This window comes from Notolabrus celidotus, chromosome 18 (assembly GCF_009762535.1).
Source record: "Notolabrus celidotus isolate fNotCel1 chromosome 18, fNotCel1.pri, whole genome shotgun sequence".
Lineage (NCBI taxonomy): Eukaryota > Metazoa > Chordata > Actinopteri > Labriformes > Labridae > Notolabrus > Notolabrus celidotus.
Window position 1 is genome coordinate 16,587,644 of NC_048289.1, and position 15,138 is coordinate 16,602,781.

A 15,138-nucleotide genomic window follows, 5' to 3' on the forward strand; every position below is an offset into this window, starting at 1 on the left:
CTTAAATTCTGGCATACAGACCAGTTGATTTTAAAAACTGTAAAACCACCCGACAAGTTAGTGGAGACTGCGTATCAGCGGTAAAGATAGTCTTAAAGGAAAAGAGAGAGACCTCCAGATCTGACAATTCTCTGTTCAATATCTGCCTTTCATGCCCATATCTTCTACAAGAGAAAATAACATGCTGAATTGTCTTGGGCTTTCCGCACTGACATAATCCATCTGGATGTTTCCCTATGACTTGAAGGTATTTGGCCAGCCCATAGTGCCCCAGTTTAAGCCTGGTTAGGACCACCTCATCCCTCCGTCCAGTCTTTAACCCCATCCTTTTCCTTTTAATTGATGGCTGCAGAGAGAACTACTGCCTTCCTCTTTTTTCATTCTTTCTGCCACTGTTGCTCTAGTTTTTCCTTACAAATCCTGAACCACTCACACATTCCCATCAAGACCTCAAACTCCACTGAGTCTTTTAGTCGAGACTCTTTCGCTAATCTGTCTGCTGTTTCATTACCTTTTACCCCTGAGTGACCAGGCACCAACATAAACTCAATGGAATTAGAGTAAATCAAATAGGCGGGGAAACTCTTGTTGGCAGGAAGTAAAACGAAACCAGATACACAGGGATCAACTACAAAGTAAAACAGGAAACACAACAGACTCAACGAAGAAACACAAGTGACAACACAGACACAAGGAATATAACACAAGACATGGATGTGACAACCTATTACTAATACAGAATACAGACAGGAAGGGAAAAAATATACAAAATAAAACAAGAAATCAAAGACATATTACCACACCAAGAAAATACAACTAAACAAAAGCAACACATTACACTCTCTCTTCTGGCCTGATAAAAATATATTGTGTTATTGCCATGTGACTGACTAATAAGATAACAGGAAGTATGAATCAGTAGTTGAATAGGTGTATCTAATAAGTAGGAGTTATATTATAGAGAGTGGGTGGTTATGCAAATTAGAATCCTAACAGGGTGAGAATGACCCTGGTTGTTTGATATGGGTTGATTTAATCAGGTTATCCTTGGCATCCCTTTTGTTGTTGAGAATTATAGTGTTGTGTTACAGGGTTTTGACCAATCAGAATCAAGTATTTAGCACAGTCTGGTAAGAAGTTAAAAAAGAGTCAACAATGTTCATTATTAGATGAAGTCAATGCAACCCATTACGTCATCTAAAACATTCAAATGTGAAGGTTTATGCATGAAGTGTATTATTCCGTTCCACTTTTCTAAAATAACAAATAAGATGTTTTTCCTAGGTTGACTTCATAAAATATTGCTATCACGGGTTCAGGCGGAGTTTAGATTGTCCCCAGGCTTATAATTGGGCAGAATTTGGAGCCCGATCAGACAACTAGACTGTTTTTCTTTCCAAGCTGTCCATTCAGCTCTATCATCTCATATCCAGCCTGTTATTACTCAAGCTAATCTTGTATTAGCAGCCTCATTGTTTGCCTGCATGTAAGACACATTGTGGGATGCTGGGGCACCTGAGCCAGGAGGCAGAGTGATGCAGGTGATTAATGCTCGCAGGACAGAGATGATAATAAATAAACAAACCAGCCGCCCATTTGCTGTTGGAGGAAGCAGCGGCTGCCTCCTGCCATCTGTTATGGAAATAATGTTTCTACTGCTGCGTGTTTGACAGGAGGATCTATAGAAATGAGGCATAGAGCTACACTTTGATTTAATAGGTGTGTCTCTTCAGGGATACACACCTATCTCCTTAAGTCTTCGTGTGTTTACAGTATCCCGTTGACCCAGGGTGTGTGCTGAACAGATGTGCTGCCCCCCAGCCAAGCAGGTGTTGTTTAAACAGTCATTATAATGCATGAGTCTGGCAGAACATAATGGATATTCATGAACAGTTTTGACACAATGTTCTACACAACGTTCAAGAACAACCGCCTACAAACAACAACAATGATTTCAAGCCAAGTTTGTTTTTATTTGCTTTAAATGCTTTATTGTCAACTCATAACAAATTGATTGTGTATTTCCCTAAAAGCTGCACACATTTAAAATGTTACAGCATGTTATGGTTGGACTTGCAGCACCCCTTGGTGGTTAATTATGGACATGACTATCCATATATATTTCCTCTGAACAAATACATAATAAGAAGGCTTCAGGAGGTCCTCTATAACAGGGGTTCTGAAACTTTTTGAAGCCAGGGCCCCCTTACAGATGAGAAAATTTTCCAAGAACCCCCTCATAATTTTAACATAGATTAAGCACATGCTTACTACCATTTGCACTCTTAGATGCCCTTGGAACTATTTGTATTGTAAAATGTATCAATCTAAATACTCAAGACCTGTACCATAGTGATAAACAGATAACACTTCAATTTGAATCAAGTAAATACCACTTGTATACTTTAAAACAGAGAGTCATTTAATTCCTTGCGGACTCAAAATGACAGCATTTATACTTTTCAAGTAATTGATCTTAAACGCTTTCAGAAAATTAACAGTAGCAAGACTCTCATATCCCTTCGAGCCACCAAATGGTATCCTAACAATGGTATATATGCTGTTTTTAATGACACAGCACAGTTTTACAATTTATTAGAAATGTATTCTAATTATTTCACGGACCCCCACTTTGATTACCACTGCTCTATAAAATGTATACTTACCTCATTACACACTCGCATTGTAATTTATGTTATTATGGTAGAAGTATGTATCAAAGAAATTAGGACATGGTTTGATTTTTGCTGTTTAATATGTGAGGCTATTTTTTCTGTGATTTTTCCTGTGATTTTAGCCTCCAAGGTATTTATAGTTTAGTTTAAGTATTTTATTAGACTTACCCTCTCATTGGATAAAAGTATCAAGTATTAACAGGATGTCCCAGAACTTTACTCTTGGTAGTGTGGAGGCTTTAATACAAGTAAACTTGGATTACAGTAAAGTAGTTAACCAACATTTAGTATCCAGCTTTGATCAGCATGCTCAAAGTGGCCATCTGTGCTTTTCCTGCTTTAATAAAAGCAATGTCTGCCTTGACAAGGGCCCAAAGAGGTTTGGGGGAAAGGAGGAGGCTATGTAAGGTCATATTTTACAGCTCCATAGTAGGAGCTTACGGATTGTACCTTGTAAAAATACTACCAATTACTTTCCAAGAATCTCCAACAGATGGCCGATTGGCATTATGTTCAGGCATTGTGCATGTCTTTAAGCTTGGTAGCAACACCTGAGGACTGCAGGAAGGATAGAATGCTATATAAAGAGCATAAAAATAAACAGAAGTCCATTTGTGCTTCAACAATTCCTGGCACCGAGTGGCAATTGGCCTTCTTCCCAGCAGACATTTGACGCACAGAGCTGGAAAACACAGGTGTCACGCTCAATACTTTGGGTAATTTAGTAAGCTATTTATTTTAATGTTGCATGTTTCTGAGACAACCCACAATGACTTAAAGGGGAAGTGCAATTTGTGTTCATCACTGTGAAATCGTCTGTTTTCGAAACAGCCTGCGACATACTACCTAATAATGTAATAGGCAGTAGGTACTGCCTGTTAGGAAGCGGTTTATATGGCATTTAATAATTTTCACAGCACCTAAAAACTGAGTTCCCCCCGTCTAAAAAAGAAGAGATTAGAACAATCAGAATGAGCACTGTGCATTGTGGGAAACAGTACGCGAGGCAGACTGGTCTGATGCATATTGTGAAATTTCCCAAATCAGTAGATATCCGGGGAGTTTTGGCATACTGCAGATTTTGCTCTTGTTCACATACTACTTACTACATACTGAATTTTGGCCAAATCAGTACGTACTGCTAGTATAGTAGGCGGTTTCGAAAACAGCTATTGTCTATGCTTCTGCTGTTTTTAAAAGAAGAACCAAACATTTTGAGAAACACTTTATTCAGAAGGGAATCTTGAGTGTTATTATCTCGTTTTCCCTACCACCAATGTTAACCTTATGTGCCATGAAATACAGCTGGCCTAAAAGCCGTCTCCATGTATAATAATGTATCACAAAAAGTTGCATATGTCGCAAAAAAAAGAATACAATTGTTGGTAAATTGCTTTCGTGGGTATCATGCAGAGAATTGCTTAATTCAGCATAGCAGGCAGTCATATCAACAGTTTGGTTTACACATCATAAAATGCCACAAGTTTACATTTGTGGTGCCAGCTACAGAGGCAGTTCACACAGCATAGTTCCTCTCTCGATGCCTCCTTCACATACGCACTCATACTAAATACTTTTAAAGTTGCACATTGGTACACACTCACACAGAGACACATACAAATACAAAAACAACACTTATAAGAAGACGAAACAATCACATTTGGTCCCAAACAACCAGTTGATAATAGTCCTGTCATCACAAGCACACAGGCAGCTTTCATATGAACCAGGAAGTATTCAGTACCAAAAAATATTCAGGTCAGTCTAATGACAAATTGAATGCTCAAAGTAGAGAATTGACAAGTTAAGGGATTTTAGTTGACTTTACCAAAGATAGATAACTTAGATGTCTCTAATACAATCATGATTTTAAAGAAGAGCATGTTTCTTTAAAGGAAACCTCAGAAAATTCAGGGGGGTGCTGAACCATCTAATATCAGCGAAATAGATAGAAAAAAAAACTCCCACATTTTTCAAACCAACAGAAAATATTCATACAAACACACAAATTGACACTGTTTGAAGAACACATTATAACACATTTAGTAAGAGTATATTACATATTTATAATGGGAGGTTAAGTATTTTACCATACAAGGCAAACACCTTGTATAAAAAGATTAACAATTGCACATAGTGGTTGGCTAAAATATTTTAGTGATACATAAAAAAATCAGATTGGTTTTTAAAAAATAAGGTCAACATGAACAAAATTGTACAACTGCTTTTCTCTATCCTTAAAAAAATAAGGATATGTTTTTTTTCTTGGAATAAAAGTAAGAAAAGCTGCTTTAAACATAAAAAAGAGGCAGAATTATGAACAAACAAAAGTGTTCAGAAGAGGCCTTTGCTTTTCTTAAGGTTCTTTTGCTTCCAGTTTGGCAGGGCGTTGAACTCAACTCGACTCATCTCAAGAAGTGTCTGCAAAACAACAACGCAAGAGGACAAGAAAAACACAAGTCAGTGTGCATTTGATGGAAGGCAATGCAGGTGTTATATAAACACACATAACTGTGTATGTGTGTGGGTGCATGTTGAAAAAAGACAGTTTAAAGACAAGTTTAAAAGTTATCATTTAGTCTTTCGTCCTCTTTGAGAGTGTCCCCACCTTGAAGTCCTGGTCAGACAGGTAGTCCTCCAGACGCAGAGGGTCCACTCCCTCTGGCAGTGGTTTCCTGGTGAGCTCCTCGATGGAGTACTGCTGTTTGCTGAGCTTTGACAGAGCCTCCTTCACGAGGGTCACCTTGTTCTTAGAGCTCTCCTACACACATAAGTCACAACATGTCAGAGAGGGGAGAACAAAGTATAGTGTTGTTTAACCTCTGTGTGTAAAAGCTACAAATATTCCCACCTTTGAGGTGATACTGGTGTCTTTCTCCCAGTATGGGAAGATGTTTGTGAAGGTGAGGGGTTCACAGCCTGCAAGGACCAAGTATGCCAGAGGGGGGCGCCGAGGGTTCTTGTCTGTAAATCATAACAGTATCGAGGTTAAAGTATGCTGAACATTGTGATCAGAGTTTTTTAGCTCCAGTGTCTGTGCTTGAACTCTGACCTTTGCAGTACTGCAGAACCGTCTCCATGGCACACTTCCTCTCGTTGTTCCAGCGGATCTTTGCAGAGCCTGTGCACTGTGTGTCGTCAGGCTGCCAGCCCTGCCACAGGTACACCTCCATACGGTTATCCAGCATGAACAGGGCTGGAAACACAGCAGTATAGGAATAACATGACTTACATGAAGCGTGTGAAACACATTAGGATTGTTCTAGGATTACACATCAGAAATAGTTGACATGACTCTTAATTTTATACAGCATGGGGGTGTTTGGCTTCATAGGAAACTTGAAATGCTCCACAGTATATCACTGCTACAGGTGTGTGGTACCTGGTTGTTGTGCGGAGTAGAGGTTCTCCTGCAGGAAGGGCATCGCCATGACTCCCTCAATCACCCGAGCTGAGTACAGCTTCTCCTCCCCCTCAAACACCCCTGAGCTCGCACTCAGCCTAAACAGCCGGGGTGTGTAGTTGTACTTCCCTGGATCTGCAGAAGGCAAACAACATTTGATCACTAAGTAAAAGCAGTAAGATGATGCTTCTCTTTCTTTGATGTGGAGTGGTTTAGTGAGGATGCACCTTGCAGCATGCAGTCATACGCCTTCTTGTCCTGCAGGCCCAGAGCCTTTGTGAACTCTGTCGGTTCAGACCCTTCCTCCACCTCCTCCACTTTCAAGCTGCTTGTTTTGCTCAGACCTAACTCAGAGGGGCACCTTGAAGACACAAACAGAATAAAATGTAGCTCCATAAATATCTGGATCAATGGGACTTCTATTCATACATCCTCCCGGAGGCCTCACCTCTGGGTCACTTTGTCTGCAGCTCTTTTAGCCACCTGCCGGGCGCTGACATGAGCTTTACAGCCGTGCCACAGGTAGAGACTGCTTTTCTGGGCATTAAGAAGCACCAAGCTGGCACGGGAGCGCAGACTGGCACGCTGACAGTCTACCTCCACCAGAGAGGCCTCCACCTCTGCCTCCCCACGGACACAGAACAACCTCCAGCCATCTGGAGAGGTGAGAGAAACATGGTTAGAAGTGTCAAAGCAGCAATGATGCAGTGGTTTTAAGAATCATTGAAAAGCTAACATGACTAAATCTGATTGTTTTTTGTTGTTGTTGTTTTTGTAACCTGTGTTGTTGGCGCTGTCCTCTCTGCTGCCCTTGTGGATGACCAAACCTCCTTGGAAGAGCTGGAGAAAGCATGGAGGCTCTTTTCCCTCGGTCACCAACACCTGGATGGACAAATTCACACAAACACATGAGAGACTAGCCACACTCTGATTAACCCTTTGTTATTAAATAACAGATTAACGCATATGTCTTCATTAAACATGAGGGGATTTTGATCTCTGTTGTAACCAGTTGAAGAATTGGATTATCTGTGTGTGGCTGTGATTAAAGAGTACTGACTTGTGCCCCCCTGTGGCTGCCCAGCTCCACTGTCATCAGAGCTGAAGTCCCTTTCTCACTGACGCTGGATTGACGGCCCTGCCAGAAAAAAACACGCGGTCCTCTCTCTTCCAGGGGCCCCGGCACTCAGCTCGCCAGGCTTCTGACGCTTTCCAACTGGCAAAAAGAGCATCAAGTCAAATGTCACTTCTTTCCTCACCTTTGCTGACAAACACACAGTGGATAGCAAAAGTCTACACACCCCAGTTAAAATGCCAGGTTTTAAGATTTAAGAAAATGAGACAAAGATAGTGTGCTTTAGCGCAGAGAAAAATCAGTTCCTATACCCTGCGTTCCAACACTACTCTTGTTTTATCTGTTCCTCGGGTAAGGACTGAATTCGGAAAAAGAGCTTTCAGCTTTGCTGCCCCCATAGCATGGAACGCTCTACAGACTACATTGAAACTCTCTGAACTTATGACTCTTGGAGCCTTCCGTTCTATCCTGAGGGACAGACAACATGAGAGCACTGAACAGTGCCTGTGTTTTAAACCTTAAATTATGTTTGTTGTTTTGTTACAGCTTCCACTCCTCTTATTCATATTGTAAAACACTATGCATTTATAAATTGTATGTTTTAATTTGTGCTGTCATTTTCGTGTGACTGTTTTGTGACATGTGCTGCTGACCTCTTGGCCAGGTCACCCTCGTGAAAGAGATCCTGATCTCAATGGGTTTTACCTGGTTAAATAAAGGTTAAATAAAAAAAAATCATGTCAGAACTTTTTCCATCTTTAATGTGACCTATAATGTGAATAATCCTATTGATTTTTTTTTTTAAATCATTTAGGGGGAAGAATACAAAAAAAATACAAAAACACACCCTTTAACTAATATTTTGAAGCACCTTTTGATTTTATTAAAGCACTCATTTTTTTTTTGTAGGACTCTATTAGCATGGCACATCTTGACGTGGTGATATTTGTGATATTTGCCCATTCTTCTTTACCAAAGCTCCAAATCCATCAGATAGTGAGGGCATCACCTGTGCACAGCCCTCTTCAGACCACCCCACAGATATTCAACTGGATTCAGGTCTGGACTCTGGCTGGGCCATTCCAAAACTTTAATCTTCTTCTGGTGAAGCCATGCTTTTGTTGATTTGGATGTATGCTTTGGTTTCGTTGTCGTATTGAAAGGTGAAATTCCTCTTCATCTTTAGCTTTCTAACAGAGGCCTGGAGGTTTTGTGTTAAACTGACTGGTGTTTGTAACTGTTCATACTTCCCCCCACCTTGACTAAGGCCCTGGTTCCAGCTGAAGAAAAACAGCCCCAAAGCATGATGCTGCCCCAACCATGCTTCTCTGTGGGTATGGTGTTCTTTATGTGATGTGCATTGTTATTTTTGTGACAAACACACCTTTTAGAATTATGGCCAAAAAGATCAACTTTGGTTTCTTCAGACCATAAAACATTTGCCTCATGCTTTTGGGAGACTTCATGTATAAGATGCAACTGAGGAAATGTCAGGAAAATCCTCCTAGAACAGCTGATCTTTATTGGGATTATTCAAAGTCACTTTAAATCATGACAGGTGGATACTGACTACTATTTGTCATGAGTTTGAATGTGATTGGTTAATTCTGAACACAGCGACATCCCCAGTTATAAGAGGGTGTGTAAACTTATGCAACCACATTATTATTATTATTATTATTTTATTCTTCCCTTTAAAAGATTTTAATTTTTTTTTCAAATGAATTGTTCATGTTATAGGTCACATTACAGGTGGAAAAAGTTCTGACATGATTTATCTTGGTCTGATTTTTTTACATCACAAAACCTGGCATTTTAACAAGGGTGTGTAGACTTTCGCTAGCCACTGTACATTCCTTTCCTGTTAAAGGAGAGGTTTTTGTTACAGATACTTATTCCTTCTGCTATCAGTCTTCTTACTATTTTGTTGTTCACATTCAAACCTCCTCTCACGTATTCCCCATGCCTCCTCTGTGCCAAACTCTTGACTCACCGAGTGTGGTGATGGAGTATTTCCATCGGATGATGTAGGCATCTCCCTCGTGCAGTTGTCCCAGGCTCTCCTCAGGCAGCTCCTCCTCCCCATGCTCTTTGATGTGCCAGGCTTCAACAGCCACTGTCGCGAGCTCCGCCTGTCTGCCATCGTCCGCCCTCACGATGCCGTGGCCCCGCTGGACGTCCACGTTTTCCAGGACTGTCTTCACCGGGTCTGGCTCGTTGTCCAGCAGGGCTTTGGCGTTGCATGGCTGCAGCTCCAAGTCGAAGGAGGTGCGATCAGTGCAGTGGGCTGGGCTCTGAGAAGAATAAGGGACATTAAAGTCAGTTTAAATTAACTACTTCATGTGAATTAACCCCTTTTTAAGAGGGCATCATTTACCTTGACTTCCTCAAGTTGTGCTGCTTCCTCCTTTTTCCTTTCGGCCCAGTCCAGGAACTTCTCTCTGAACAGGGCCGTCTCATTGTGTTCTGACAGCCGGCCAAACAGAGTCCAGCTTGGACGACCCTCCCCCTGTCTGGACACACACACAAAAAGAAGTCATTGATAAACATCCACTATTTGCAGCTGCACTGGCATGATAAAACCACTAGGGGCTCCTATAACACAACCAATATTACCATACAACCTACTTTATGTACCCTACAAAGCTGCCTTACACAGTACAAAATGCCTCAAACAAACAACACAATGTGCAACAAAATGCTATGAAAGGCTAGAGGATCAACGTATGATGCTTACAGAGGCACATCTTTATCCGTGCAGGAGGCATTTAAAGGATTCACTCTGCAGTTGCTGTAGTCGTAGCTGCCGCTGTAGAGCTGTTTACCCAGCTTCACAGCCACTTTTCTATCACTCAAGGACACATCTTTTCCAGTCCAGACATACACCTCGCCGCCAAAATCAAATACCAAGACCTGGTGAGGAGAATTGGCAAGCAGGGAGAGAAGACGGAGGAAGTTTAGTGCATTATTGTCGTTTCTGTGTAGCATAGCAATAGTTTTTTAAATTATGTCCTTCTTTGACTTTCATCTTTGTGAGTCTTTCTGCACTGTTCCTTAACTTTTCCAGCCAGGTGTAAAACGGATCAAATTCATTTTTCCACACTTGACAAAGCTTCCCAGAAACATGAGGTCATTACTCTGGTGTGCAGCCGTGTTACCTCTTTGGAGTTGAGCAAGGAGACGCTTGGTATGGAGGCCCAGGCATCCTCATGAGGCACCAGCTTGTCTCCCTGGAGTCTGTACACCCCGTTAGAGTCACACACCCCGTTCTCGTAAAGCTCATCCTCCTCTGGTTCCCCGGCCCCTATCGCACACAAAAACAAAGACAAACAGGGCTGGCATTAGGTTTTCATCAGACAAATAACAAGCCATTAAAAAGCACTACGTTATGAGCCTACGGTAAAGGAAACCTGGGAGTGATGATGTTAAAGGTAAACAGATGTTGCATGCTATATGATATGATTCACTTTCTTGTCCCCTTGAGGAATTTCTTGGACTTTAGTGCTGTACACGTGTCCCACATCAGACAATGAAGGTGCTCTCTTTATGTAGACCTCTTAAGAGTACACGTGTGCAAACCTCTGTATTTGGTTTTCCCTCCCAGAAGGCTCCAGAACTCTTTGGCCCATCTGGTCTCACTGTTGATCCCCTCTTCCAGCACCGTCACCTGCGGGGCCTTACACCCCAGGTCCCTCTTAGCCTGAACAAACGAGGCCATCTCCGAAGCCTGGTCACACAAAACACATCCCACATGTCATAATGCAGCCTTAACTCTCTGTCTGAAATGTTGTCTCTTTGGTTCACTCATTTACCTTTGCCTTCTCAATGACGTTTGCAAACTCTCCGCTCCACATGTAGCAGTGTTTTGGCGTTATGAGGAGGAAGCAGTCTCCACTGTTAAGCGAGTTGGCTGTTGGCTCCATGAGGCGCACTTGTACATGCCGCCGACCTACAGAAAAAGGTAAAACAATGACATTATTGCAGACTTAAACAGCCTCAATCAAGACATTCCAGTATCACTTCTTATTTCACTTGCTCCCCACAAAAATGTTTCAGGTCATTGTTAAGCGCTCAGAGATCCTCAATCCAACCAACATGCTTAGAAAACAAACACGTACAACATTCCTTTGTGTCTCTGACCTTTAATGCGAATGAGCATGAGCTTCTTGAAAGGCAGAGCACTGTTGTTGGTCACAACATCCGTGGACTTGACGCTGCGTAGGTTGACCTTGCGGAAGTTCTCTTTGCTGGCGAGACCTGCCAAGGCAACATCTGCCAAGTTTGATCTGGCGTGTTTTGCCACTTTGACGAAGAGGAGACGAGACAAGTAACAGTTAGACATGACGACAGTGAGGAGGCACTTTTTGATCATGAATGTGTTTGGTGTAGCAGACAGGCTGTATGTATCTGTTGTGCTAACTTCCTCTTGTGAAACCTGTGACCGAGTTATTAAAGTCACTTGTCTGTGCAGGAGTATCAACAGAGAGAATTCAAATGTAGGAAATACGCTGCAGCAAACATCAGTGAATGTCAGGAAGCAAACAAGTCCAGCTGCTTGTGATCTCAAACCAGCCCCGAACAAATCCAGTGAGTGACATCAATGACCTGGTATTCAAGTTAAAGCATATACAGGAAACATGCAAAAATGTTCCAAGGACTTCAACCAAAGTTAGCTTTCTGTGTCTGGTGTCTGATCTTGTAGTATTGACTTTTATCACTTTAGCAAGCTTCAGTTGTGTTCAGGTATCAGGAAATTGTCCGCCATGAGTACAGCAGACTTGGAACCCATTGTTTATTATCAGACGAGTTTATCTTTTGATTCTATCTGTATAAAGAGATACATGCGTGTCAACATGGAGAATAATTCCTCTGCTGATGTTGTGTCTCTGCATTAGCTCACAGTCTGTCTGTACTGTAAACAAACCAGGGCACGGAGAGGGAAGTCCCTACCCAGGTTGTTCATTTTTGCTTCTCTTGACATGCCCTGACTGTACCAGAAGCCATGATATACAGTATATTGACCATTACTCCCAGAGGCTGGATGGGCTTGGGTATTGATTTTGCAGTTACAGCAGGATGAAATAATGCATCTTTGCTTTTGTTGTGCCTTTAATGGCTATTTGTTATCATGTATGTGTGTGACACATTGGGAAAACATAGATAAGCACTTGTTCATTTAAGGGTTTAGTTTTTGTAATAATCTGTCTAATGTGAGATTATTTACAGGACTGTAGTGTCTTAAATCGATTGAGTATAATTTGCAGTTTTCTCGAGGTTACCTCAGAAACCTCTTACAAGCATGTAGAATCAAAACACAGCAAATTGTGGTTGTGGATTTAGCTTTAGGTGAGCCTTGCTGAGGTAAGAACCTTCAAAGCCAGACAATAATTGAGTGTGAGCAGTCTTACTCCTCTCCACTTGGATCCTCTTGGTCTCCACTGTGGCCACGTTAAGCCTCTGCTCGGTGTAGACCTGTCGGATGTCGTTGCGGGCAGCCAGAGCCCGCAGAGGGTTCCTTGAGCCCTGGTTCCTTCTGGCTGGTCGCACTGCTCGCTTGTGTTCTGCTACGGCTGAATCGAGCCTGAAGATAAATACGCACAGATGGCAAATGTTTTAGTTTAAGAAAGGCTCAAAAAAGTCAAAAACGTTCTGCCTGATGTGATTTTTTTTTGTACTTTGGTGTATTAGCCTGGATCAGACTGAGGTCCTCTTCTGTCAAAACCAGGCTGGTGTCCTGGAGCGACACAGGGGAGACAGATTTGTAGAAGTTGCCGAACGTCTCGTCATCATCCAGGGTCATCACTTCTTTTTCAACCTGTGCTGTCACTTCGATGGTGGATTGCTTGCTTTGACTCACGCCTGATCAAGCCACAAGGACAGGACACAAGAAGGAGGGAACAGGAGAGACAGAGCCTTGACATTAAATACAGCACTGTAGATAATTTACACATCTATAGACACAGAACAAACATGTACAATGGACCAATTGATATCACCTTCTCTGATAAACAACAACAAACAGGGGATCTTACCTTTACTGTGGAGCTTATCAAGGAAAGACTCAAGCTTGTCCAGCCTTTTGTCTCCCTCCACCTTCACATCAGTTCTGCTGGAGATTTCTGTCCAGAACAGAAAGGGATTTGATTTAGTGCCTTTAATGTTGACATACAATACAATTTTGATTATTAGAAACAATGTCTTCAAAAGATTTCAATGTCTGATACCTTCATGAGGCTTTACAGGTGTGGCATTACACTTTTTGAGAGCGATGAGAGGAGACTCCTCTTTTCCGGTGTCTGACATAAGACCTGATGGAAAACAAGGGGGAAATGATAGTTAGGGCTGCAACTCAGGATTATTTTTCTCAATTGAATTATGCTAAAAATTGAGTAATAATAATAATAATAATAATAATAATAATAATAATAATAATAATAATAATAATAACAAAAAAAAAATGAAAATAATAATAATTAAAATTCTGAGTCTACTACTGTACATTCAAATATCAAATGTTTGTCTGACCGATCGATTCCAAATTGCAAAAATAAGTTATTATGAAAAGAAAAAAATAGAATCCAACATTTAATGGAAAATATTTTTGAAAATTCATTCTCGTAAAAGTTAAACCGAATCTCTTGTTGTTCAGGTTTCCGTAGATTAACTTGTCAATTTACTGATTAACACTCCTTTGCAATCTTAAGCACTGCTCAAAATTAAGACCATTTGGTTTGCATATGCTCCCAAAACGTTATATGAAATTCAATTTTGAAAATAAATTTGAGAGCATTTGTGCAAGTGCAAATAATTCTTGTGGCGGACCTTTTTTTCTCCACCTCTCCATCAAATGTTCACTGTGTGACCAACGGTTGTCTTTTACTTCCTGCTAAGAGGTGTAGAGTCATAGACATCTAAAGAGTAGACGCCGCGTTGGCTGCTGGGGCGCAAGAAATACAGTAATCTTGGTCCGGTCATCCTACCCATGATGATACATGTAAACCATTAACTGAAGCAGCAGAGACTTCAAGATGCCAGAGCACTGTGCGGCAAAATACCTATCATACATCACATATATCACATATCAGAATATTCTATTACTGTTAAGCCCACTATGAATATTAAAATACAGCAAACCATGTGTCCTGTATCATACCTACATGTAAGACGTTTGTAGAAAAAAAACCCTGCATGAAAATCAGTTTAGTATTCAGGGGGTTATGATTGATTAAATGCGCTGACACTTATTTGGGCCTGCCAAACGGATTACACTGAGTGGAGCGGGTGACCGGACCAAGATGGCGGCCCCATGCTTGTTAGCGCCAATAGGTAGTAGCGGTCGATTGCAGCGTCTACTCTTTATATGTCTATGTGTATGTGTAGAGTGATGATGTCAGTCGAGAGCAACATGCGGCTCCTAGCAGCCATTACTAATCAATCCAACACTTACATGACCAATCAAACACCAGCTTGACATTCTTAAAGCTGGGGTTGGTAGTCAGATTTAGATACACTTAGTTATACTGGTTAAAATGATCTTCATGTCCTGATGGCAATCAATACATAATGTGTTCTTAAAAAAGAGCAGAAAAAAGCTGCTATCTACAGCCGGAGTAAACCTGGGAAAACACCAACCAATCACCGTTTTTTGGGACCCAAAATTTTAAACCATTCAAATCCCTTCCTGCCGTTCTGCCCGCCTCCTGCGCGTACATTTCCCTGGCGTGCACTCCGAGTCCCCGTCCCCTGCCTCTGCTTCCCCTGACTCTATTTACTGCCCCTCTCGCTCGACCTCGTGCCTGTCCCCTCTGACCCGATGAGGTGCTTTGCTCAGGACTGTAGTCCGGATCAGAGTCTAAAAAGCTCTCACCACGGGGGCTCTGACAAGCAGAAGAATGAATGACATTTAGTAAGTCCTACAGAAATGTAGATGTACTGTAGCGTCTGTCCGGACGCTGTAGTGATGACGAGCCGATTGGTGAACACGT

General features: G+C 41.6%; 1 protein-coding gene across 1 annotated transcript in view; it reads right to left on the reverse strand.

Annotated features, from left to right (window-relative positions):
* Positions 1-3,887: 3,887 nt before the first annotated feature.
* The window catches only part of svild (supervillin d), a 70,978-nt gene continuing 59,727 nt past the window's right edge, over positions 3,888-15,138 (reverse strand). Inside the window, 21 exon segments of the mRNA XM_034708356.1 lie at positions 3,888-5,096; positions 5,284-5,436; positions 5,527-5,639; positions 5,728-5,871; positions 6,058-6,213; positions 6,306-6,439; positions 6,527-6,734; positions 6,858-6,960; positions 7,139-7,228; positions 7,230-7,294; positions 9,147-9,447; positions 9,531-9,666; positions 9,891-10,066; positions 10,312-10,457; positions 10,733-10,880; positions 10,966-11,102; positions 11,294-11,455; positions 12,562-12,734; positions 12,829-13,012; positions 13,186-13,272; positions 13,378-13,461. Of these exon segments, the coding sequence (XP_034564247.1) occupies positions 5,010-5,096; positions 5,284-5,436; positions 5,527-5,639; positions 5,728-5,871; positions 6,058-6,213; positions 6,306-6,439; positions 6,527-6,734; positions 6,858-6,960; positions 7,139-7,228; positions 7,230-7,294; positions 9,147-9,447; positions 9,531-9,666; positions 9,891-10,066; positions 10,312-10,457; positions 10,733-10,880; positions 10,966-11,102; positions 11,294-11,455; positions 12,562-12,734; positions 12,829-13,012; positions 13,186-13,272; positions 13,378-13,461 (2,987 nt within the window). The 3' untranslated portion in view covers positions 3,888-5,009.